The sequence below is a fragment of the Callorhinchus milii genome, unplaced genomic scaffold, assembly GCF_018977255.1.
Source record: "Callorhinchus milii isolate IMCB2004 unplaced genomic scaffold, IMCB_Cmil_1.0 Scaffold2, whole genome shotgun sequence".
NCBI lineage: Eukaryota > Metazoa > Chordata > Chondrichthyes > Chimaeriformes > Callorhinchidae > Callorhinchus > Callorhinchus milii.
The window spans coordinates 34476552-34504049 of record NW_024704743.1 but is presented as its reverse complement, the minus strand read 5'-3'; the positions used below and the strand labels follow the sequence as shown (position 1 = coordinate 34504049).

Sequence of the window (27498 nt, the reverse complement as noted above, 5' to 3'; positions counted from 1 at the left end):
TGATGTAAAAATGTGATGTTTCATGCGATCAGCTGGATGTGGTAAATCATGTGCCCTGAGACGCTACTCTGCGTGGAGGGCGCTATATAAGTGCAAGTCGTTGTAGATAATCTAACACTGAAATGTCAATTGATAATTATTCGGTTTAAAGTTTGGGGCTCGGGTGACTTAACCCCAAAACATAATGATAATTATTAACTGAAATTCCGAAGTTCCTTAAAAGGGAAACACCATTTTAATGCAATGATGTGCTCCCTGGTTTATTGTGTTGGTGTTCTGTGGACCCATGCTAACTAAAAGCCAGTACACCTGGCTGACTTCTGCGTTGTCAAGTCAAGTCAGACATTTTTTAGTGCGGGGAGGCAGCTATTCACTTCCTTCAGGTTGTGTACACATGCTTTGTACTCAGAAGCATCACTGCTGTAACTTTCTGCACACGTGGAGAAAACATTGCAAATGTCACTTCCTGTTCACAAAGGAATTCATATCAACGCTACTTCCTTTGCATAATAATAATGATCCTTGCGTTTGATATAGCCTTAGTTTCAAAATGTCTCAAAGCCCTTTACAGAATACACTGTCAAGTGAATTGACTTTATATTTTGTGGGCAAAATGCCCTTTGCATAGCACATATGTGTGAAATGGGCTGGAAACAAAGTCAATGGTGACTTGCCCACCTGGAAGTCTTTTTGCTTTTCTTATAATATGGCCTTTGAGCTGTTGGACCCAGAGAAGCACAACATAAATATTTCCCTGTAATTAACACATCCGAGGCTTGAAATTCCACCTAGTCTTAGGCTGTAAGACCATTTCGTGTTAAAATTTAAGATTGCACAGAGTTTAGGAAAATCTGCAAATATGACTGAATTTAAGAATTTGCCACAATTCTGTGTGATCTTAAATTTTAGGACAAGTTAGTCAAATTGGCTAAGACGAGATAGGATTTCAGGGCCTAAATTTATTATAAAACATCATATTTTTCACTCTTGTTCTCCAGTAGACAGAAAAAGCATACTTATAAAAAATGCTTTAGGAATGCCAAGCATTTGATATGGCAGCTTACAGCACAGAGCAATATTTAAATTGGATTTATTCAAAGGTGCATTTTAAACATTCACGTGGTAGTGCTTTTCAGTCCTTTACCAAGGTCATGCTGCATTGTGCAGTGCAGAGCAGCAGTGCAGAAGCACGTGGTGGGAAATCCTTTTTGATCCACTTGGTCTGTAAGAGGCAGGGCTGTCTCTTTTGTAGTAATCCTAGATTTGGGCATGGGTGTCGAATTACTAACAGCTGGGGGCAGTGGACAATAGCAGCTTGTATCCAACACAACGCCTCGTTTGTCTTCTGGTAGTGTTGAGAAATGGTGGGAAGCATGAATATCATTTGCTTTATTTATTTTGCAGTACACGCAGAGGCTGATGTAAATGCAACCTTACATCCTCTCAGCCTTGATGCTCTTACAGAAAGGGCAGACCTGGCCATTCGGATTATGTACTGTACGGGTGTTTTGCTGATTAAGATGAATTTACTTATACAGTGAAGTACAATTAAGACAGACTTACTACTGATTGGTGTAATTCTATCTGCTTAGCAATGGTTATTTTTAAAGTGAGTGAACTTCCCAATTATCTGTCTTATTGCAGCAAATCGGGGTAAAGAGGTTACAAAAATGAGATTCAGCGACAATGGGCAGCCAACTAAAAGGCCTGAATTGTGTGCCCTTTAGGATTAGTTAGAGGACGTGACTTCAATCACTAAACAAGTAAAATCATTAGATGATTTTCAAACTGGTGGTTTGCAACCTCGATGCTGTGTTTGAATCTGAACGGAGTTTTAAAATCCAATCCATTCCAGGATTAATTCTGCCATCTTCAGAAACTGCCTGCTTATCCCAGCATCACTGCTGAAACTCTTATTCATGCCTATATCACTTCTGGGATAGATTTCTTCAATGCTAACCTCCCTAGATCCACTTTTCACAAACCAGCTGATCTGCCTTCCTATCATCCGTGCACTTGGCAAGCTGGTCTGGTCCCCTGTCCTGAAGAGGACCTATTTCAGGATCCTTATCATTTATTCCAAATCTCTCCAAAGCCTCACTCCTCCCATCTGAGTAATTCTTTAGCAGCCAAAGTCCCAACTCATATCTTTTACTTTAGCCACTCGAGTTTACTGCTTATGCACCACAACCTCTACTCCACAATCGGAGCCCAAGCCTTCAGGCAGAACACATTGACCTCCACAATTACACTTTGAAACATTTTGCTTTTGTACTTATCTCCCTTGTTTCAGATACCCCCTAAAGACCGTGTCTATTAGCATAATTCCATGTTTAATTACCATAGCTCCCATTACTAATCACAGTATAATCCGTTTAATAGCACTATATAAATGCAGCCTTTTTTTTAAAAAATGCAATTAAATGGCAGCAGTGATGGATCAGAACGGGTTATACACAAGTATTCAATTGACATTGTTGATAATACATGAAAATGAATCCGATTTCCAAATTATTTAAATAATTTTATTTAAATTGTGAAACGAGAATTGATTCTCTGATAAATTAATCTTGTTTTTACAAAACCAGATACAGCTTCTTCAAACTGCCTTAACAAATTACAGATACCACCTGATGAAACGTGAAATCCAGGTGACAAATAATAAAATAATAATAATTGCATTTGCTATAACACCCTATTGCTTTGTCAAAATGTCTCAAGCGATTCATAGGATCTTTCCTGTAAGATGTGTATGTGAACGCAGGAGCCAATTTTGCACACAAATAGCCATGAAGTGACTATCCAATTTTATTAGGGGATTGTTGGTAAGGAAACCAGGAGAAACTCTCTTCCCTTTTTGAAAAGTATCATGGAATCTTTAATATCCCCCTGAAGAGGCAGACAAGACCTCATTTTAACATCTGATCTGAAGAACGGCACCTCTGACAACTCCCCAGCAGTGTTTTTGGAGTGTCAGCCCAGACTATGAACTCAAAGACCCGAAGTGGCACTCAAACCCACAACCTTCTGTCTCAGAGATGGGAGAGCTGTCAACTGGGCCAGGCTGACACATGAAATGAAGAACAAAGAACAGGGTTCAGGAAAAAAAACAGTTCCCTGTTCTTTATTTTTTAGCCACAACTCTTTGATCCCAGGGTCATGCGGCTCTGGATGGCCCCCCCTTTGGTCTGAGATGTTGGTCACTTTCAATTTCCTGCTTTCTCCCTGCACCATTTTATATTGTTCTGCTTCAAACATTCCCTCTAAATGTTATTAGTTAGAAAAATCTATAATCACTGACCAATATTGCTTTGTTTTCAGCAGCTCAGCTCATGGCCTTGTTTTTTGCAAACCTCTACTGTATGGCACATTCGGGATAAATTAATCCTTTTAAAAGCAATTTTTATTCTGCTTCATGTGTAGGGATTCCTGATGTTGTTTCTACCAAGGTTTGGTTTTACAGTAAACCAGTCCTCTATGGAGTACAAGCAACTAAAACATCTCTATTCCACACTCCACAACCCTTTAGGTTAAGAAATGTTCACTCATTTCAGTTCCAATCAATTTAGTACTAATGTTAAGACTATTTTCCCTTTTGCTCCCTCTACCATGGGGAAGAATCGTCCCCTCATTATTTAAAAACCTCAATCGGATTGTCTTGGTTGTGTTGCTGTAACTCCACACAATGTGCCTGCAGGAATACCAAACAAACATCTGCAAGAATACTAAATATTTTGGCAGAGCACCATATTCAGCACTTTGCTGTTACATGTAAGATGTTTATTGGCTGGATCCCTGCCTACAGTTCAAGTTACTATCAGTAACATAGTCAGTGATATGAAGCTGAGCTCAGAATCATAAGTAGATAAAGTTCCACTTTAAAGTGAAACCTTAGAGTAGCATTGCATTCTTGCAGCTTAAATGTATTCTAGACCAATGTGCTGGTTACAGTTACTTGCATGAAATATTTTTCTGCAGTACAGAAACCAAGTAACATCTCCACAAATATTTGTTTAAATTCACAGCAACAACATCAACAAAATTACATTTATAGAGTGACTTTCATGTCGCGAGGACGTCCCAAGGTGCTGGAGAGTCAGGGGTCAGGACCCGAGCATGGGGGAGGGGTGGGGTAGGGGTAAAGGAAGGCAGAGAGGTGGGAGGGCAACTGAAGGTACAATCGAAGAGGAGGATCTTGAGACTGATCTTAAAGGAGGCAAGGGAGGAAGTGAGGCGAAGGGACCATGGGATGGAGTTCCAGAGAGTGGGGGCAGAGAGGCTAAAAGCCCGGCCAGCGGTGGTAGGGCGGGTCGGGTGGGAGACATGGAGCAGGCTGGAGCCTGCTGAACGGAGGGAGTGGGCAGATTGGTAGGGAGTCAGCAGGTCAGAGAGGTAGGAGGGGGCAAGGCCATGAATGGCCTTGAAAGTGAGGACAAGGATCTTGAATTCGATCCTCAGAGGAATGGGGAGCCAGTAGAGTCGGGCGAGGGTGGGAGTGATGTGGTCACGGAGCCTGGTGTGCGAGAGTATAAGAGCTACAGAGTTTTGGATGATCTGCAGCTTGGGAAGGGAAGAGTTGGGAGGGCTGATGAGGAGGGAGTAATCGAGCCTTGAGGTGACGAATGTGTGGGTGAGGGTTTTGGCAGCCTGAGGGGTGAGGCAGTGGTGGAGTCTGGCAAGGTTGCAGAGGTGGTGGTAGGCAGTGCCGGTCATGGTGCGGATGTGGAGGAGAAAGGACAGTTCAGGGTCAAACAAGACACCCAGGTTCCTGACTGGCTTAGTGAGGTATTGGCTGATGCTGCTAGCGCCCAAGGTGTGGAGGCGCTGGCGCGCGCCAAGCAGGAGAGCTTAGGTCTTGCTGACGTTGAGTTGGAGAAAGTTGTCCCTCGTCCAGGTCTTGATGTCGGACAGGCAATCGGTCAGGACGCCAGTAGTCCTGGAGTTGAGGGTGGAGGCAGAGAGATAGAGTTGGGTGTCGTCCACATACATGTGGAAATTTACCCCATATCTGCGAATGATGTCACTAAGGGGGAGCATGTAGAAAGTGAAAAGGAGGGGACCGAGGACACAGCCCTGAGGAACGCCTCACGAGACGGTGCAGGGGCTGGAGGAGAAACCGTTAACAGAAACTAAGTGGAGGTGGTGTGAAAGGTAGGACCTGAACCAGTCAAGGACAGAACCTTGAAGGTTGAGGTGGAAGGAGAGGCGGTGGAGGAGGATTGAGTGGTCCGCACTACCTCCTCATCTGCATGTTCCTCACACAGCAAATGTTTGAACTTTTATAATACATAAACATTTTAATAAAATTAATATTTTGTATACAAACTTGCCTCTTAGGGTTAGTTCAGATCTTACATATAGTCTTGGGCCTCCAACCTCTGGGATGTGGGTTGGAATCCGATGTGTAGATGTGATGCATGGAATTCTCAATTTGGTTTGGATACTCTTGATCGTGGTGATGGTTTTCTGTGTATGTCAGACACCCAGTTGACCAAAAACAATCAGTCCAAGGTCATGGCGAGGATGTATTTGCTGGCTCTCTGGTGCAGATCCCTGACTGTCTAGCGCCTTGGGACGTCCTCCTGACATGAAAGGCACTACAAATGTAATTTGTTGTTGTTCTAAGGGTCAAAAGTGAGTTAATTTCCACCCAGGCCTCTGTGGATCTTCCACAGTGCTAAGCTGCTCAGAATTTAGCACACATTGACAATGTCACTCAGAGAGAACATAAAGATTTAGTTGGGAAATGGAAACTGTTACACAAGGTGCAGTTGCAGTTGCCCTTCTGAGGCTATGGCTGAAGCATACTGTTCGGGTAAAGCAAATGGACCTTAAATTTGAATCCAGCTGCAGTTACATGTGACTTAGAAATACTGTACTTAATGCTGACATGGTACAGAAAAATTCTCAGAAACAGCAGCCTAGCAACATCAGCACAAAAGAAAACTAGATTTTGCAAAAACATCTCTATACTTTATTGTTTATTGTAGAAAAAATGTTTGTGGCTCATTGCACTCTTTCATTGGCATTTTCTGCAATAGTCAACTATTTGTGTTGGTGAATACTGTTCAATTGTATTTAGATAATTTCTAATGTATGTGATCAGAATCCAGTCTTGATTGACTATTGAAGCTCTACTTTCTCTGCCAATAGTAAGGGTCATACATGTAAAGGGTCATAGAGTTTTGCCAGTCTCAAGCCATGTTAAAATGAGCAAGGTCCTATGACAAAATCTATCCATAATTCAGCTCCAAGGATAAAAGTTCAACTCAGATAAGATTAATACAAGGACAGATGTAATATCCATTAATAAGTAATAGAAAGTTGAAATTCCAGTATACCAATATTGAAATAGTTGGTGCTAGTTTAGAGGAATTTTGTAGTAGTTTAGCTGTATTCAGACATTCTGGAGGAAACACACATCTTATCTTTCACATCTCTACCAAATAGGTAGTGGCACAGCTAATCATAGCCTGGAACACGAGACGCTCTCTACACAGAAAGCATTGTACTCAGTCGTATCCACCTATCCACCATACATGGGGAAGAGTCTCCCAATTATTCTCCCAGCCCGGAAACCGGCACTTAATTATCTCTTGGGTGTGCTCTGATCCGTTCTGAATCCGCCGTCTCAGACAGTGCCACCTGACAACAATATATAATAATCCTTGTTTGTTATAGAGCCTTATCACGTTGTAAAGACATCTCAAAGCACTTCACAAGATATATTGTAAAGTGCTGGGACTGTGTATATTGCAACCTGCATCAGCAAACACCTCCCATCCCCATCTGTGGAGTCCTGTGGCTCAGTGGTTAGAGCACTCGCTTTGCAAGCGAGAGACCTGAGTTCAATTCCAGGCAGGGCGAAACCTTGGGCAAGTTTCCTTACTCCACATGCCTAATAATAATCTCTCCAAAACAAAACAATAATAAATGGTCATTTTCAATCTACGACTGTTTGTGGGACATTGCTGTGCGCAATTGGCTGCCGCGTTCGCCCACAAATATACAGTCAATTCACTTTACAGTGTGTTCTGTGAAGCGCTTTGGGACGTCCTCCCGACGTGAAAAGCGCTATATCAAATGCAAGGATTATTATTATTATCAATATCCTGTACTGTAGTTTTGAAGAGCAGGAAAACTTCTAAAAACATTATGGACACTTTCTGCATGAATAAGTTTGATTACATATCAGGCCAGAGGAGATGACCTGCTGGCCATAAAACATAATGGTAATTTTCACAAAAATATTAACAGATTAATAAAATTTATATATTTATTATATTTATATAACCTAAAATGAGATCCAAACATCCTTTTTAAAGTATCTGATAGTAAGGCCTCCATGTCCTGAAATATGATATGTGAAGCTTGGGGATTTAGGCATTTCAAAAAGTTAGTTTGTCTTGAAGTATTTGTGCTGGTCTTGTCTGTACCCAGTCGAGCTGAGCTGGTCTTGTCTCAAGGAAGATTTTTTAAAATGGTTTCTTATGCAAGCAGTGAGCTTGAAGAAGGAGCAACATCCTTTTAGATTGTCAAGATCTAGTAACTGAACTATTCTCAGAGCAATAATATGTTTTCTCTAGTCCACAAATAATAGCAATAATAATAATAAATGTTCTTACTACTCCGAGAAGTACCTGTTTCCTAACCCTTGCTCATGTCTACTTCTTCATTGCACACCCTCTCGAGGGTACACCAGTGCAAACTGGGGATATGACTGAGTACAATGCTTTCTGTGCAGAGGAAGATCTGATAAGAAGTGAACATCTGCACAGAACTAACTTTTAACTAAGGCAAATACATCTATGGCTTAAAGCATAGATAACTGAAAAGAATGTTTAAATTAAAGGAACATATCCGATCTGCCATTTGGGCTTTACAAGTGCAAAAACAAACAAGGAGTACACAGGCCTTTTAACTCTCCACACTCAGATTTAGTTTCAGAAATGACTGCAAAGAACATTTAAGTACCATATATATTGGATTTGTTTATAATCTCCAGTGGTTACTAAATTAGTTTTAGTGTCCAATAAGCTGCTTTGAATATTTGGGCAGATTGACCTATCAATACTTGCTTTATTTGTAAAGCGCAGAATTTGAAAGTATTATTATTACTTGCGCACTAAATACTCATCTGCTCAGGACAATACAGTGATTATACCATGTGTTCCAATGCCACTTGCCCTGAATCTATTCTAAAAAAAACTTTAAGGCACTACTGGGTGAATAATCTTTCTATCCTGACTCTTTAACCTCTAAATGCTTCAATTTTGACGAATAGCTTGTTTTCTGTTTCGCAGAGTTCTGTCTCTTTAAGTTAAAATCAAATCAAATAATTTCTGCCTCAATGCATTTTAAACGTGCACCTATCTCTGTCAGTGGAAATTACAGCCTAAGATATGAAAATATATTAGAGGGTAAGTATGAGGGAAACCCATTTTAAACCATCCTATTTGCTCCACTGTTTAAATAGATGAGAACTATGTTTGTTGGATTTCCCAATTATAGTGACAAACAGAAGCTGAATTAAGCTACAGTCCAACTCCTTCCAGTAAGTGATTTTATGTCATAAGACCTTCCAGCAAGGTTGTCAAATGTAGGGCAGTGAATATAACTCTGTCTTCATTTTGATGCCAACATTAATTGTGGTGGCTGCAAAAGTGTACCCAGCAATAGTCCAGAACTAGGATAACTAAGTTTAATTAAAACAATACTGCCCCTTTAAAGAGCCTCTTATACTTTACTCAAATGTAATTTGTTGTTGTTATAAATGCAAATGGATATTGTTGATTTACCTATTAGCCTGTATTCCATTATGTGGTGTCTATTAGCAGAATATCCATGTTTTGTGGCCTTTCCCATGATAGGATGCCTGTGTTGCCAATATTCCCATTAAAGGAGTTTGTGCCTCCTTGTTTTCCAAATTATGCACCTTTAGTCTGTTAACCAGAGAGTGACAATTTGTTTTAATTAAACTTCGTTATCCTAGCTCTGGACTATTGCTGGGTACACTTTTTAATTGCAGCAAGTAAACTTTACTGTTAACATTAAAAACCTAGTGTAAGATGAGGGAAGCATTACAATGCTAATTTGTCTTGACTAAAATCACTTTGTGAAACTAAAATGGTGTTTTAAATATTATATTTTGCAGAACCAAATTGAGACCTTAGACAAACGTGTGAATTCCTTTGTGGACTACATGTTTGGTGATAGAGGTAAGTTTTTCTATAATTGTAACTAGGATTACTATCATTGTCAGAGGTGGATATTTATTTGCAATTGTTGGCATTCTTCTTGGATCCCAGTCACTGAATCTTATCAACTCTTCAAAGGATTTGTAATAGAAATGTGTTAAATCTTCTTTTCAATCGCTGCCAACTAATACCATTTAATAATGCTTCTACCGATTTTGTATTATGAGACCTCTGAAAGCAACCTGTAATGCAAAGCAACCAAATTTCCTGGCATTGAACTTAGCTGAACTCCTCTCAGACTCAGATCAGTCCCCAGCATAAACAACGCGAGAACATGAGGACATGTTTGCAAATACACGGAAGCGTACAATGTCGTCACCCAAGCATAATATATGTTTAAAGTTTATTTTAGGGATCATTGTCATCTGTCCCACAGAAGCTGTAATATTAAAGCAGTATAATATTCCTTCCCTTTGTCCTGGTTAAGAGATAGCAAACACATTTCTTGCTGATTAAATGTTGAAGCCAGATCAGTCAGTGAATGGTAGGCAATTGTCACCTTATCCACCCCAACATTTCTTCACACAGCTGTTGTGAGATATTGATACACTGGCCCCAGAAAGCCATGGAAGAGGAATTAATGAATCGATGACCCTCAGTCATTATCCTCTTGGTGTGGGAACTGGCCAGCGCGTAGGAAGCGAGTTGGATGCTGTGCATTTGTGCAGTAAAACAATACAATGTACATTTATATAGTGTCTTTCATGTCAGCTGGATATCCCAAGACACTTAACTGTCCTGGCTGGACACCAGAGCTGGGGATAGGAGCTGAGGGGGCAGGGAGGGGAAAGATGATCAGAAGCACAATCAAAGAGGTAGATATGAGACTGACCTTGAAAGAGGTGAGGCAAAAAGCGATTTGGAGTTCCAGAGATTGGGGGCATATAGTCTGAAAGTTGACCGCCAATGGTGGGGCAGGTAGGACAGGGGACGCGAAGCAGGCTGGTGCCTACTGAGCGAAGGGAGTGGCTGGGTTGGTTGAGTTGGAGGAGGTTGCAGAGGCAGGGTAGGGGAAGACCACCACCTGCAGCTTGCAATTGCAATTGTTGTAACAGTTGGGAAATTATACCGGGACTCTATTTGGGAAGCAAGTGTAAAGGGATATAGAGAAAATACTGCAAATGAGATTGAAAAATTGACAGTGATCTAAAACTGATGGAACAACCTCTACAGCTTTAGGTTTAATCCTAAATTCCAAAACCTCATTAACTCCTTAGCATGAACATAATTTACTGTAATCATAGCCTAGAGCTCAGTTCTCAATGGGTCAAACTGCCGACCATATGTGGAGTCACAGTTTAGGTTTTTTTTCTAATTAAAATGCATTATTTCACAATTGCTTTCCATCTGCCGCATGAGAGGCCACGGCAGGAACCTCCTTACGTCTGTTAAGAAAGTGGACATTGTTGCGTGTAGTGTCTAACTCACAAGGTGCTTGAAAATTAAACATTTTCCAAGCATATGAGAGAAGAATGTGTTATTTTGCTCCAATGGCACTGCTACTGAATTGTTAGCAGAACATTTAGGAGGAGAAGTTAGGAAGAATTTCTTCGCTCAAAGGGTTGTCAGGGTTTGCAATCCGAGCAAGAGGCGATTCAGGCTGGATCAATAGAATCATTCAGAAATTATTCACCTGGATAAGCACCCGAGCAGTAAAGACATCAGTAGATATGAAGAGCAAATTGGGAAATGGTATTAATTGACAAAAAACAGGTAGCAGATGCACAATAAGCTGAATGCCCCTCCCCCATTTCTTTACAGAAAATTCTATATTTCTATTTCAGTCAATGCATTACATCTAAATCATGGAAAATCACGCACAGCCTTTGTTTCTGCCCTAGGATAATTCCCCGTGTCAACACATATCTAACTGCAGGGAATATGAATGACAATGCATTGGTGAGACTCCTTCCTATCCCCAAATCTCATGACAGAAGCCAGCAACTTCTGCATTACTGACCAGCAGCTCAAAAGAATTGCGAAGAAAGCAGCAAATTGAACTTGAGCCCAGTAAAATGATCAATATGACACGACATTCGTACATTGGAAAGAGTGAATCTGAATTTGAAAATTAGCTTTAAATGTTATTTTGGAAACAATACATTTCACTTCATTGCAAAGTTGGTAATGGCCAAGTGAGCAAAAGAAAAGTCAATTAGTAAGCATGGCTGGCTCTGCTTCACTTTCCTACCCACTTTAAGACTTTTGTTTTGTTCCAGAAGGCAGCAACCTGATACTTGGCAAATTTAGGGAATTTATTTTTTAATTAACATACTGTGTGACACTTCCAGAGAAGGCAGGAAGGAAGCTTAGTTATAGGTCATTATTTAAATCACTTAAGTCACTCTTGAGACAACAGCCCCCCACATAATCATCACCGCCTCCCCTGAGAATAGCTTTGTTGGTTGCATGGTGTTTCTCCTGCATTGCACAGCTGAAATTAAAAACGTCACCATGCGAGCAACTGCAGGGCACAAACCAAATCTGTCTCCTCCATTGCACAGGACGTTTGTTCTGGAAGCGTTCCAAAGTGTTTGTCAGTCAACAAAGGACATTTGTGCAAAAAGAAGTTGGAACTTGTGAGTGGGAGAGATTTCTAGTCAGGTTTCATCTAAATGAAAGGGGTAGTGGTGGCCAACTTTCCTTATGTCAGCTTATGTGTGGTCAGTAAGGACTAACTACTCCAGAATCCATGTCCGTAATTTACAATGATAAATACATCAGACTTTGAGTAGAAAGAAATCATTATGCCCAACCCCTTACCTTCTCTTGAATACAGAAACTCATATTGACTTCTATCACAGTCCCTGCCAATGTGACTATTTTTCAGGTATGAGCTTGGGACAGTGAGTATCGACAGGCTCTTCAATCATGTAGAGACATCCTGTCCTCACCCATCGTCCACAAACTAACTTCCCAGCAAGTGTCACTGAATATCAATCAGGAGGGAGAATGTGCCCTATTACCTCATTCCAGAGAGCCTTAGGCTAGTTGCAATGGCCCTATTGTTGGCCTGACTTGGTCTGGCTAATGTAAAGCAAACCAACAACATCAAATTACATTTGTGTAGTTCCTTTCACATCTGGAGGATGTTCCAAAGCACTGGACAGTCCCAAGACCTTATTTTGGCTGTATTTCTCACTGGCTCACGACTCAATGCCATTAAATACAAATATGCATTTCTTCTAACAATCATTCAGTAAAAAAAATCTTTCTTTATATTACCATTCTCTTGCTACAGTAACATTGATTTTTTAAAAATATACATTGTTAGTTCCATGAAAATCCCCCAGTACTCGCAAAGTCCATTTTAATCATCAGAAATCCTTGCACACAGACAATTTTCATTTCTACCATACACTAATGGCTAAAATCCCACCATAAGAATTGAATGAAAATTAATTACTAAATCTAGAGATAGGGGTATGATGGATCCTAATGTTGTTCTTTCTGTTACCTGTTATTTTCAGTTATAATTGTTCCTTGTGCTTTTGGAAATAAAACAGCAAACAAGAAATCAGTCTCTGTGTAACCAAAAAGGCCATTATCAGTGGGTGTTGCCAGGGTTTGTGAAATATATGTGTCGTCTTTGACATCTGAGAAGCTCCTGCAATTTTTAAAGGCCCTGTAACAGTGATTCAACAGGCAATACAGACAACCATTCCACTTCTGAGGTTTGTAATGTGTAAATGGAAACCAATCATTGTTAACAAAGAGATGAATTGCTGGGTTATCACATTTATGGAAATGATCTACACTTAAGAATTAACGCACCCATTTGGGTTACATTTGATGCATCAATCTGTGTCAAGAGCAGTAGGTTGTTCTGCTCCTCCCTTCTTACAAGACTGACTCAATAAAAAGTGTAGTGGCATCCTGGGTGAAGTCCTGTAACTTAGTGGTTAGAACTCTCGCCTTGCAAACAAGAGGTCCTGGGTTCGATTCAGGGCGAAATATTGGGCAAGTTTCCTTACTCCACACACCTCTGTTTACCAAACAGTAAGTAGCCAGTTGTTAGTCAATTGGGTTAATAATCCCTTCAAAAAGATAATAATTTGATCATTCAGTCAACAAAGTTTGTGGGACATTGCTGTGCGCAATTGGCTGCCGGGTCTCGCTCACAAACTATATAGTCAATTCACTTTACAGTATTGAATAAACAGCATAAAATAAGATCTTTGAGATAACCAAAATTGCTTATAGACATTGATGAAAAGATTACAACAGAAACCTGTTAAATGCTAGAAATCTTTATTATGGCTTTTCTGGAGACTTGATGGCTCTTACAACATAGTGCTAAATTATATAATAAAATATAATAATAATCCTTGCATTTGATTAGCTCCTTATCACATCTTCGCGCGATCTCAAAACGCTTTGAAGTATGCTTTAAAGTGGATATGCTGTAAAGTGGATTTACTGTGTATTTTGTGTTGGCAAAATGTAGCAGCCAGTTTTGGTTGCAGCAGTGTATCACAAACAGTCAGAGTGAATGACCAATTTTATTTAGGCATTTGCAGGTGGGGACACTTGAACTCTTTTCTCTTTTTGAATAGTGCCACAGGATCTTTAACGTCCATCTGAACAAGCATTTAACATCCACCTGAACAGGTTTAGCATCTCATCCGAAGTACGGCACCCCCAACAATTGCTCTCCCCCACAACCCTCCCTGCATTAAATTGTCATCTTAGAGTATGTGATTCTAAGTCCCGACACGGGGTTGAACCCATAACTTTCTGACTCAGAGGCAAGAGTGCTACCACTGCGCCAGGCTGACACACTGCTGTCAAATTGATAGAAAGCTGTCCCTATCTGTGACTTTTTATCAATGTAACCATGATTTTCAGCACCTTTTTATTGTCCATGATATTTTCTACAATTTGCCATAACAACATTGCAGCCCCAGGTATCATGCTTCAGAACACAAATTTGGCTGATGGTGAACACAGTGCAAGTACACAGTCATAGAAAAGATGCTGCATATTTCTAGTCATTGTAAGTCAGTGACTTCAGAAGAGGACAAAATACAATCTAGCCCATTTGGTCACTCCCAAAGTTCAAAAACTACCACAATAATAATCCTTGCATTTGATAATGTCAATGATGTCAAATCATTTCACAGGTAATTGTGTGGTGACTGTATTTGTAGGCAGACAGTGCAGCCAATTTGTATACAGTAATTTTCCACAAAAAACAAGAAGTTAAGCACCAATTAATCTGGAGGATTGTTAGCCAAGACATTTGGAGATCCTCCCTTCACTTTTCGAAAAGTGTTGTGGGATCTTACTGTCCATTGAACAGGCAGACAGGACCTCAGTTTAATGACTCATCTAATTTATCACTATATTTGATACTTCTTGAAGTCACCAATATTCTGGAGAGTAATTCCTGATAACAATGCCTCTTTCATTTCTATTTGCAGTGAAAATATACTCATCGGATTCTGATAGAATTGCTATGAAATTCTTGATTATCTTCAGGTTATTCCTAAAAATACTAAGTTTAGTGCAAACAGCTGTAAAGAGATTCAGTGGAAAGCCAGGCTAACAGAGCTATTCAGCTCTTAGATAAGATTCCATTGCCATCTGCAGTAGTATCTGATGTGGGTCTGCATTGTGCCGTATATTTCTTGCCCAAGCCAAGCAAAACTGTTGAACCAAAGAACCGGATCTGAAATGACGCGTGCATTTTTTCACTTTTAGATCCCAGGGTTAGAGGATGGCTTATGTTGGATTCCTATTTACCCACATTCTTCCTTACGCTATTGTACCTACTGGCTATATGGCTGGGAACAAAGTTTATGAAGGACAGACCTGCATTCTTCCTCAGGACTCATTTAATCATATATAACCTTGGAGTAATGCTTCTCTCACTCTACATGTTTATTGAGGTAAGAATGTCCTCATTTCTGTTGCATTTTTCTGATTTATTTCAGCAAATAATTTTTAATTCCATTATTTACTCATTTAATCCTCCGATGTTCAGCATAGGGCATTGGGCTCATGCAGAAAGCAGGAACCGTGGGAGGTTAAAAGGTGGGAAATGGATTTGTTTGTGATGGACCTTTTTGGTCTATATGTGCTTGGTTAGGAAATCAAAAGCACAGCAAAATAGTAATGTATTACAACTATTTAAGATAAGATCAAGTACTCTTTATTGATTTTGAATTGTTTGATGACAATCCTCCTGTTTATATGTTGGAAGGGTTCATGAGGACAAATGATCAGGAGAGGAAGCGTTTTTTCCAAACTGAAGTCCAGATGCACTGAGGCTATTTGTAACAGTAAAGTTACCACCCAGTTGAGATGAGTTAACTCTGCACAGACCTTCTCAGACTTTTGGCTAAGATCAAGTATTTCAGTGTCTTTGATCTGATGAGTTAATCCAATGGATTGATCAATAACAACAAACAAAAATCACATTTGTATAGCGCCTTTCAAGTCAGGAGGACATCCCAAGAAATCATGAAGCCATAAGGGAAACATTGCCTTTTGGCAGCTTGAGGCCTAGATTCAGAAATGTGGTTGTGTGAGGGGGTCTTACACTGGGTGGCAGTCAAGGCATTCACACTTTTTGAATCAGAAATTCAGCTAATTTGGAATATGGGGTGAGAGGGGGCAACCTCGCTCACCGTTAAAAATAACTCTGCAGAGATCATATCTGTTATCTTGCAGATCCTCTAGGCAATGTCTTTACTGACTGAAACATCCAAAAGGATGAGCTGGTGACACCTTTGAGCAAACTACAAATAGTTATGTTTCCTATTTGAATTTGGTGGGGCTTAAAATCTAGGCAAGCAAATGTAAATATGTTAAAATTACTCCAAAGTGATGCTGATATTTAACAATCAACACAAAAGAAGTTGATATGTGAAATGAATAAGAGAGTACAAGTGCATAACCACAGTAAAGGATACAGCCACAGTGCCCTGTGTTCCTGCATTTTCGAATTAAATTAAATTAAACTAAATACGTTACAGCAATTTACAGATTGTCCCTGCTTTTTATGCTGTGATTGCAGTTCCTACTGAAAGTATCCCATCTACACTTGCATTCTCCTTTAGCTGCATGTCCAGTACTTGCATATGATTATGCCTTTAAACTTCATAAGTATTCCTCCTTCTTTAATCAATGCATTTTTATCAATAAGCATTGTGGCTTTCAGACACTGGCATTCAATGGATGTTTGCACTATACAAAATAAGAATACTAATCCAGATCCAAGAGCTTTTACAGTCAATTCTGCAATGTTTACACCTGGATGTACAAATTCTTTATATTCCAAGATTTCAAACTCAGCTCCCTTTCTCAAATGCCAGGTCTGTATTGTGATATGGAGTCTGCTGCCAAAAACAACATGGAAACTTGTTCTGAAAACAAAAACAGAAGTCACTGTTTTCCCAGGGACTTCTGTTTTTGTTTTCAGATCTCCAGCATCTGCAGTATTTTGTGTTTTTTTTGTGTTTTGGAAACTTGTTCTGTTTAAAACAATTGAACTTTTTGTGCAGTGTGTGACTTATAACTGGGACAAAATAACATGAATAATAGTTTTGTGTTTCATTTTGATGTTAGCAAAGCAATCGAGAGACAATCAAATTAGGAAATGTTTAAGGGGAACTTCCAGGCAGAAAACAATATTTATAGCAAGAAGTTATCACTGATCAGACTGACCGGAGACCCAGTTTGGATTTATTTCCTGTTCAACATGCTCTGTCCCTGCTTGTTGATCGTCTATGTCTACCTATTGTAACATAGTTTTAAATCATTGAGACACATAAGAATTTTTTGATTTGGGCCTTAATTTTTACTTAAGGTATTTTGCTCCATTATTTCAAACATCCATTAAATTTAACGGTAGTGAAACCGATTCATTTCACAAACTGGTTCTCTGTCTGAAAAATTAATTGATTGTATTTGTGGGTAAAATTCCTTAGGTATTAAGTACAGGTGGTTAATTTCACACCCAACTTGAGCAGATGTTAAAAGCAGAATGAGGAGCCAGAAGCACGAAGATCAATGTTCTGTTCCTAGAGGAACACTAATGGTATGTTTCAGGATTTTTGTTGCCGTACGGATGCCTTGCACATCAATTTTAAGACTAATGTTCTATGGTTTCTCTTTGCTACGATTTAGCTTGTTCCTCCAATATCTCTGTGTGAGGTGGACAGTAAGAAATGTACATGGGTGCTGCAGCTATAGTGCGTGACTTGGTGTTGGAGGAGAACTCATAACCAGAATTCTAGGTAGACAGGGAGGTACCTGCAAGGAAGGAGAACTGAAGGAGAACTGAAGGAGATGGGAGTTACCGGAAGAGGTCAAGTTATTTAGAAAACGCACAATCAATGTTGAAGACATTTGAGGCTAAGAATGGAAGCCATTATAGAACATTATAATAATAATAATCCTTGCATTTGATATAGCATCTTATCACATCATTGAGATGTCTCAAAGCACTGTTCATTGAATTCACTGTATATTTTTGTGCAAAATGTCATGAACATGAAATATATATATATATATATATTGTAAGTACAGCTTTGCTTGTTGAGGTGAGGTTCAATGTGGTGTGTAGGTGTAGTTGGACAGACAAGTCTTTCACTCTAGGAATTTCCAAATTATATGTGGTGGAGATTGCACTATTTTACACTTCAATTATCGCTGTCCTGGTTCCATGCATGATGGTTCCTTTTGCCAGATTAATGTGTTGCAGATGTTTTGTGTAGTTTAAGGATGACTTCAACGGTGGATCAGTAGTCACATGGGGTGTGCTTTAATGCCATGGTTAACAATGCCATTGTGTATTTCCCAGATTGTCACACATTAGATTACGTATGCACAACAGAGATATCATCGAGGACATCCTTGGAGTAGTGAGACAAAAATTCCTTTGCTAGGATCCTTGGGGGACTGTTTTATGTGGGGAATATGAATCCATTAAAGACAGTAAATTAGCCATTATACAAGAATAATCCTTATATTTGATATAGCAGCTTTCAAGTTGGGAGGACGCCTCAAAGTGCTTCAAAGGATATACTGTAAAGCGGTGTAACTGTATTTTGTGGGTGAATGCTGCAGCCAATTTGTGTATAGCAATGTCCCACAAACAACCACAGAGTGAGTGACCAATTTTATTTGGAGGACTGTTGGCCACAACACTGGGAGAAACTCTCGTCTCTTTTCAAATAGTGCCAATGGATCTTGAATATCCACTTAAACTGGGACCTTGGTTTAATGTCTCATTCGAAGGATGGCACCTCCAAAATGCAATAAACTCCTAGCACCTCATTTGAGTGTCAGTTTAGACTATATGAGTTAAACAACATTACCTAAAATAGAGATAATATAGATCTATTGATGAGTAGCAACAGTAGCTATAGTTAAAGAGAATGAAGTGGGCAACCATCACCAGATGAACAGCAGCAAACTGCAAGGCAAATATGATTGGATCTCATTCACCAATCTCTTCCAGATTAGTCTTGAACCCTCTCTCTATGATTGTTCGATGATGTCCCCAACCTGAAATCTTATTTAGCAAGGTATTTATTATTTTGTTGGTAAAGCAGAAATGAAAACATTATTTGATTCCATGTCAAACAAGTCAATTGGGCAACAATATTCATTGTGCAATAAAATGGACTTTATTATCTACAATATACTATTTATTTCCTTATCCCAACTGTGTGCTACACTGTTGTCCAATGTCAGTGTTCCAATTTGTGCTTCCTTAGCAGGAGGAAACACACTTGAAATATTTTTAGTTGTCCTCTATTCCCTCTCCCATTTCTTCAGCTGCCACCTGGCTCAGGTGCCCAACCAGCTGTGTAAAGCATTTTGAGATGTCCTCTTGAGGTGAAAAGCAATAGTTAAATGTAAACTATACTGCATATTTGCATTTTGCTCTGGTGCATTGGCCCAGCATTAATAGAATACCCTTGGAACAACTTCATCTGACTAATGAAGTTCAGCGTCAGAAGACTAAGGGCAAAAGTTGAAAGGTATTCAATGTCCAGTGTCAAGCTCTAATTGGGTTTCCCCCATTGTAACATGGTTACCATTTCTTGTTTCTGTTGCACTATATTTACCTATTTTGAAATCTATCTGACATAAATTAGCCTATTTGCCTTATTAATCCAAAACCTTTTGAATACTGTTGACCTTTCTACTCCTCATTTGACCATGTAGCTTTGCGTAATAGGTAAGTTTTATGATAAAACTATAATTAGCCTGCTCCATATTAACAAATAGTGAAACCAGCAGGGGGCATGGAACACATCTCTGTTTGGGATCCCACATCCCAAACAGAGCACTTTCCATTGATAACCTGTGCCTATCTTTGTGTAGCCCATTTTTAATCATCTATTAACCTTTTCAAGTCCACACACAAGGAACTTTTCCAAACTTCAAGTAAACTAGCCACAACTGGGAAGCCCTTATCCACAAGGTTGGTTACTTCTTCTTAAAATTCTAATATGTCTGTAAATTAAGATTTGGCTTGCACGATTGGCACAGCTGTGTCCCACAAACAGTCATGGAGTGAGTGACCAATTTTTTATATGGGTGATTGTTGTCCAGGAGACCGGGAGAAACTCCTATTCTCTTTTGAATAGTGCCATGGGATCTTTTAACGTCCATCTGAACAGGCAGATGGGACCTCAGTTTAACGTCTCATCTGAAGGACGGCACCTCAACAATGCAACACACCTAGTATTGCATTGGAGTATCAACTTAGACCAGGGGTCTCCAATCAGTCAATCGTCGCTAGGTGGTGTCTCGCACATGCTGAATAACAACAACAAGCAGTGATATTTACCGCAGTTTGAACAAAAAAGTTTATAATTGTATTAACAGATACATCAAATACTTTGTACATCTGGCTTCATTTTCAATTGGACTAAATATTTAAGCAGTTCTATCGCTCCTTCCTCTTGCCTATTTGATCATGCTCGACAGTGCCACCTAGAGGTGATCGACCGGTTAGAGCCCACGCCCCCCGGCTTAGATCATGGGAGTTCAAGTCCCGATGTGGGATTTGAACCCACAACCTCTGATTTAGGGGCGAGAGTGCCACCACTCATCCAAACTGACACTCCAAGATGGAGGCAAGATTTTATTTAATTATTTAAGATGCTAAAGATGCTGGCGAGAGGATCTCTGATGGTCTTTCCAGTCCTATAGAAATTATGTTGCAATATGAAAATTGATAGTTGGTACATGAATTCTCTGCCTATTGCCACTGAAGTCCACAATTGCAATATTACCTCCCATAGGGAGGCAATTAAACATCAATGGTTTCTCTCCGGTTGGTGGAGTTTGTCAAAAAAGCACCTAGAGTGAGAGTCTTGCAGTTGCCTGAGCAACTTGTTAGTGATACCCTAGTGAGAGATGCTCCACTACAAGGTTAATTAATCCTGTGCCATTTCATCAGCACCAGAGGAATTTGCTCAATTATTTCCCAGCAAAACATGCCCCAGTCAAAGAATTCCCCAATTCTTTCAGAAACAAAAGTGAAAGGAAAATCACATTTTATCCCTAAGAAGATAAAAAGTTCAATTTCCTGTTTCGTACAACTGTCCAACTTCTGTATACGGGCTGAGCCCTCTTTGAGTCTCTGGGATGCTACCCTGTGTGAGGGACGCTAAATAAATGCAAGTTGTTGTTGAGTCTGACAAATATTTTGAAAGCTGCAAAGAGTAGTCACCATGAAAAATACAACCATCTTCTGGTTACGATTGTTAAAGGAGAATACAAACTGTTGTTTGCTCATTTTAGTATGTTTTTCCCTTTTCCTATATTTTGAATGGCAGACAATTACCAATAAGAAATATTCTGCTTTTAGCTGACAAAGCAAATGAGCAGGTTGAATACTGGGGTGAGAGACAGATGGGCAGTGACAACCTTAGATAAACTGCAAGCATCATCTCCCATGTGGAGATACGGGAGCAGTCAGGCAATCAGACATGGATCCTCTGTGTAGAATGCAGTTCCTATTGCCTTGGGAGTGCTGGCATATAAGCAGCACGCAGATGCTTTGGATGCCATCACCACAACACTCTCTGCAATTACACAGGAGAACAAACATTCAGGTTAGTCCTATTTCTTAGTGTTCCCTTTATAAACAAATTCCATTATCTGTCCACTTAGACAATATCTTTCCACTTTTAGTCCACAGAGGTTGAAGTGTCACCTTTTGGCATCCAGTAGTTGTCCTCAATGTGGAAAACCAGGGGAACCTTTATCAATAATGTCTCATCTGCCGAATTACACTGAATAATCCAATTATTACTGTGATTTCTGTGCTGGTGGGGAGCGGAATCCAGACCCACTGCCATTTTTCAGCCATCTACCTCTCTAAGCTAATAAGTCTTCCAACTAGTCTGTGTGCTTTCCATCACACTTATCCCAGAGGTGAATTAAGTACCACAAAGAATGCCAAATACATAATCACTTCCTCTGAGCCACCAAGCTTTTTCTCCCAAGAGCAGTGCACAATCGCATTCGCGAAACTTTCATTGGAAAATGACTCATAAGGTCCCCCTAGTGTACAAGCAGCCTACTGCAGTATAGTTAGTACCATGTGGAGCTCCTAATGTGAGCATTATTGTGGCACATTCCAATAACTACCACACATCTGGGTGTAAATATTCAAATGATGTTTCAAAGTTTTATATTGTTGCTTCTGACTTTGTGTTAGAATCTGTAAAATATAATTTTAAATGCATTAACAGATCCCTAATATCCCCGTGGGCAATATCAATATCTGGCTGTTATGGCGGACACCATATTTTGCTTGGACCCAATCCTTCGGGACTGATAAGAGGGCAAGGGTACTTTGGTCATTCTCATCTCTTTTCAGTGACAGTCCCAAATGTCAAGGTTAAGTTTGTGGTGTAAAAGAGGTTGGGACGTGTACAAAGAGTTCTCCTTCATGGTTCTGAGCTCCTCAGAATGCAGCAGAAAGGTTTCATTAAGCCCATTTGTGAAGTTCCGGACCAAGCACTGAGGTGATTTGTGGTAAATAGGGGAAGTGGCTGCGCAAAGAGGGGGTTCTGACAGAAAATGAAGGAATAAACACTTGACCCAATCCAGTAAACATGTAGTCAGATTCTTGGGGTTATACTTCTATTACAGCCACATGCACGTTTAGAGGAAAAATCCCCAGCTCTTCCATTGGGTCATTGAAAATTAGGCAAATGTTTTGATTTTACAAAAGCGACTTAAAAAATCTTAAGTAAAAATTGATACTACTAGAAATGGAGAGCAGATCAATCAGCATCTGAAAAGGAAAAATATGTCATTATGTTTTGGGCATGATCCTTTGCAGTTTTGATTAGACATATTACATAATAATCATGTTTGCTTTTGCTTCTCAACGGATTACTACTAGTTTTAAGTAAAAGCTTTACCATGTATCATGAAACTGAATGCATCAAAAATATGGGATGGAAAGGATTGCTCTTAAAGGAGCTGGCACACGTACAAGGGCTGAATCGCCTTCCTCCATGTGGTGAATTTCTATGGTTCTTAAAGACTGACCAGCCACACTTTTGTATTTTTTCAGCTGATTCTGTCATCTTGGGAAGGGGCCTACTACCTGCAGTGTCAAAACCTCCACAGTGCAGGTGAAGTCGACATCAGGGTGAGACGATAAAGTAATACAATTCACAAGTGGTAATAATGCATGCTTTTATGAACCTTTTGGTTTTCCGTTTGTTATTTGCATAGGTATTACTCTGAGGCCAAGACTTCCAAAAGTTCCAATGGCATAATAATGCAATGTTACTGTGATATTTACCTAATGGAAGCAAGGCATTTGTATATGTAAGAAATGTCATTGACTCAGGCGATATCGCAGCTTGAGTTTCATGTTGGCTTTCACAACTCCAAACATATAGGGTCAGACCGTATATATTAATGCTTGTACGTTCTTCAGGTGATTTGCATTGTTGAGCTAAGGCAACCCTTGCAACCAGGTGCCTTAACACAATACTCACTGTTAAAAGAATTAGAATTTTCGAAGAAAAATCATGGATAGAAGTAGATAGTTAATCTGGATTGGTAATAAATGACTGATCTTCGTGGGAGTAAGTTAAACGTCTATCGCGGTATCGGCAGCTCTTGCCAGCAAAGACTTTCACGGGTTTGGATTGCACAAAGACCACAAAGAGTGAAATATACTCTTGGGATTTATGGGTGCAATTGAAGCGAGCAATCCATCAATTCAACTGTGACTACATTGAGGGTTCATTTGGCTGGTTAGTGGCTATTGTTACAGTTAAACCAGCAAGACCATTGGAGTAATTCTAGCATTCGCAAACCTCAATCAAATTTAACTTTTTACTACAGTACTATTTATTGCTCTGTATATTTTGGTTTTCCTAAGTACATTCATTTTTTATCTTGCAGGTGGCTAAGGTGCTGTGGTGGTACTACTTTTCTAAAGCTGTTGAATTTATGGACACCATATTTTTTGTCTTACGAAAAAAGAACAGTCAAATTACATTCCTTCATGTATATCACCATGCAACAATGTTCAACATCTGGTGGTGTGTTCTTAACTGGATACCCTGTGGTCAAAGTAAGTCAATTTCAGTAGTTCTTAGGATGCATGGATTTAGCTGGGTTATGTCAGAACCCTTATCCCTTCCGTTGACAGCTGAGAAAATATGACATTTCTAAGTGAAAAAGTATGCTTTTTTTCTCTAACATTTCTGAATGCTTTTCCAAATCTATTTCTTGTGCATTGGTTATTTATCAATAGACTTAATTCCCAGAGGATAGTAGAAGAAGGTCTGAAAATTCACTGGTCAGTCGAAGGACAAGCAGTGTTCTCCCCCAGTCCTAGGTACTGACTGAGTGACAGTGTAGATGGGTGCCTAAAGGGATGTCAAGATCATTTATGGTCTGCACTGTTTTTATAACTGACAAAGCAAGTTCCATTGCTGTATTGTACACCATTGTATAAAGGTATTAGACTTGCCGGTTTGAGGAGATGGATTTATTTTTGATAGAGAAGGGGATTAGGGGAAATGGGTTTTTTGAAAACAGGCCTGGCCAGATGGATTGTAATGATCTTCTCTGGCCCTGGACATTATAATACAAATTTACATTTGTATAGCACATTGTGAATTAAGTCTAGTGATTAATAACGAATGCACAAGGAATATGTTTGGAAAAGCATTTAGAAATTATCCAAGAGCTCTGGTGTTTCCAAAGCATTACAGCCAAACCTCAGAATTGCCATCTGTTATCCTGGACTAATTATTACACATGTTAAACACCCCCAATTTGCACAGCGATTATTTATATGAGCTACAATAAAAGAATTATGTACATGCTCCATAGGCTCTCATGTCTACGGTTTACACTCACAGTACGACTGTGAATCAGCAACATTACGCAAGTTTGTTTATTAAACAAGCTTTTTTTGCAAATACAGTGCACAGCTTGCAATAGGAAGTGAGGAAAGAGAGATAGCAAATGAGAAGTCAGAAAATCAGGGAGAGAAAGAAAGCCAGAGAATCAGCAAGAAATAGAATCAGAGAGATAGAAAGGGAAAGTCAGAGAGCAGTGAGAGAGAGAAATTAGGAAGAACTGGCAGTATAATCACACTATAATTCCTAAAAAAGTATTTTTTGGTTAGTAGTGGTCAATTTTATTTTGCATAATAATACTCACATTTGATAATAGCACTTTTTTTACATGTCTATGTCCCAAAGCGCTTCATGAGACTACACGACGATATGTATAGTGTCTATGTATTTGAAGGTGAATGATCCATTATCTGCACTAGTTCTACATTCCCATTGGGTCCAGTCTTAATACAGGCAAGGGCTCTCATTATTATTCATATAGTGACTTTTATATCAGACGGATATCTCAAAGCTCTCCACACTGCTGGATGAGCTGGGGGTGGGGGAGACTGGAGGAAAGAAAGAAAAGTTTGAAATCATGACTCATTACTGTGGACCTCTGATCATATTGAATAAAGTATTGTACTCTCATTTAACAAAATTGATCCCAATGCTGTTTTGCAAAATGTGTATTGGGAAACATCGTTCCATTTGAATTTGTTTTCTTCTAGGCTTTTTTGGTCCTACTTTGAACAGTTTTATTCATGTATTGATGTACTCGTACTATGGTCTGTCAACTATTCCCTCCATGCAACCTTACCTCTGGTGGAAAAAATACCTTACTCAGGCACAGCTGGTAATTCATTCCTTTTGTGGTATATTCTGTTTGCACCGATGTTTTTAAAAATTGTCACTTGTGTTTTGTCTGCAGATTTTCATTTGCAAACCAGACTGTGAAAATTTTCATTTGCAAATCAGACTAAGACTTTGAAAAAAGTTTAAATTGGCAAACAGTTATAAACTATTAAATTTAATTTGTGTGCATTTTTATGTTCACCTTCTTTGTTTGAATGATATCTCATTTGTTCTTTTAGGTACAATTTGTACTCACAATTACTCACACTGTCAGTGCAGTAGTAAAACCATGTGGATTTCCAATTGGTTGCTTGATGTTCCAGTCATCCTACATGGCTACATTGGTCATCTTGTTTGTAAACTTTTATGTGAAGGTAAGAGAAAAATGTGGCTTTTTTTTTTAAGCAACCATTTACTAGTGATGTGTTCAAGGGCAATAAAAAAAGAAACTGGTTTGCATGAATAAATACATTTTATTTTAGGTGAAAATATTTTTTTGGCAAATAACAGTTCTTGTGCTTATTGTGGCAAATTTGCTTGATCAAGGTCTTAGGTGGATGATTTGCACTTTCTGAGAGCTGTTATAAATCATTCACATACCCGTCGAAACACTCACATGATGATTTATACTAGAAACAAATTTCCTGAATCTATTTTTAATTTTCTTTTACTGTGTCCTCAGACATACAGAAAAACAGTGGTGCAGGATAACAAGACCAATGCTGATGTGAAGGAAATAAAGAATGGTTATTACAATGGCTACATAACAGCCAGTAATGGCAATACATCCAAGAAGAAAGATTAATAAGTTTGACAGGAACACAGAGTACAAGTGCTGGAAGCAATCTTAAAAGCATCTTAAATGCTGCTCTCTTAATGCACAGACTAAGATATTACTAGATTCCAGGGCTGTAGTTCAACATCAAAGACAATTACTAGTATGTTAGAATTTTTAAAGATAATTTGTACTTACAGTCAGTTCCAATCAATGTTTTAACTTCAGGGTTTAAATCAAAAATGGTTTTGTTAATCAGATATAGCTGATGAATTTAAATGACTGTTTAACATTACATTTCTAGAACTTGCTTCGAATTACAGACAGGTCAGAACCTTGGAACAATTTATCCTCATCTGGGAATAGGGTTTTAAACCAAACAACATGTCATTAATGCCTTATAGTTAAGGTTGTAAGAAAATCGTGATTTTTTTGTCCAAAAGTTACAGTCACAGTGTGTCTGCCTGTTCAAGTTTTGGTTTTGGTGCACAGTTCAAGTACCTACAGCGAGTGTAGCTTCCATTGGACCATCCAACTGTCCATCAGTGCATCTCATGCTCTTAGTGGACCATCCTACCTGGACATTCACATGGTCATCAGGACAGATCTGCTCCTCAAGTCTGCCCAGGTCCCATGCCAGTCCATGTATGATTGTCCAATGAGAGCGTGGGACGGGTTGATGGACAAGCAGATGGTCCAACACCAAACTAAATTTGTATAGCGTCTTACATTTCGAGAGGATGTCCCAAGGCGCTGGACAGTCAAGGATTTGTACCCGAGCTGCAGGTGGGGATGAGGCCAGGAGAGACTTGTAGGAGGGTGAAAGCGCAGTTGAAGAGGAAGGTCTTCAGACGGGCCTTGAAGAAGGTAATGGAGAAGGCAAGCGAAGGAGCTGTGGGATAGAGTTACAACGGGTGGGGCAGAGAGGCTAAATGCCCACCCGGATGGATAAAGTGGAGCTGTCCAAAATCTGCTGAGTGGAGGGAGTGGACAGGTCAGTATGGAGGTTGCAAGTCACAGAGGTAGGATGGAACAAAGCTTTAACGGTGAGGATGAGGATTTTGAACTCAATCCTCGGGGGGGGGGCACAGGGAGCCAGTGGAAGATGGGGTTGATGAGTTTGCAGAGCTTTGTGCTTTGACATCAGCTGCAGAGTTCTGAATATTTTACAGTTTGTGGAGGGAAGAGTTGGGAAAAACGAAAAGCAGGGAGTTAGCATAATCCAGCCTGCATGTGATGAATACTTGAATGAGGGTTCTTG

General features: G+C 39.5%; 1 protein-coding gene across 1 annotated transcript in view; it reads left to right on the top strand.

Annotated features, from left to right (window-relative positions):
* The window catches only part of elovl2 (ELOVL fatty acid elongase 2), a 39502-nt gene extending 12243 nt beyond the window's left edge, over positions 1-27259 (top strand). Inside the window, exons 2-8 of the mRNA XM_007902629.2 lie at positions 9155-9218; positions 14961-15148; positions 22816-22893; positions 23661-23832; positions 25339-25463; positions 25702-25836; positions 26145-27259. Coding sequence (XP_007900820.1) covers positions 9155-9218; positions 14961-15148; positions 22816-22893; positions 23661-23832; positions 25339-25463; positions 25702-25836; positions 26145-26267 — 885 coding nt within the window. The 3' untranslated portion in view covers positions 26268-27259. The remainder of the gene's footprint in view (positions 1-9154; positions 9219-14960; positions 15149-22815; positions 22894-23660; positions 23833-25338; positions 25464-25701; positions 25837-26144) is intronic.
* The last annotated feature ends 239 nt before the right edge of the window (positions 27260-27498 follow it).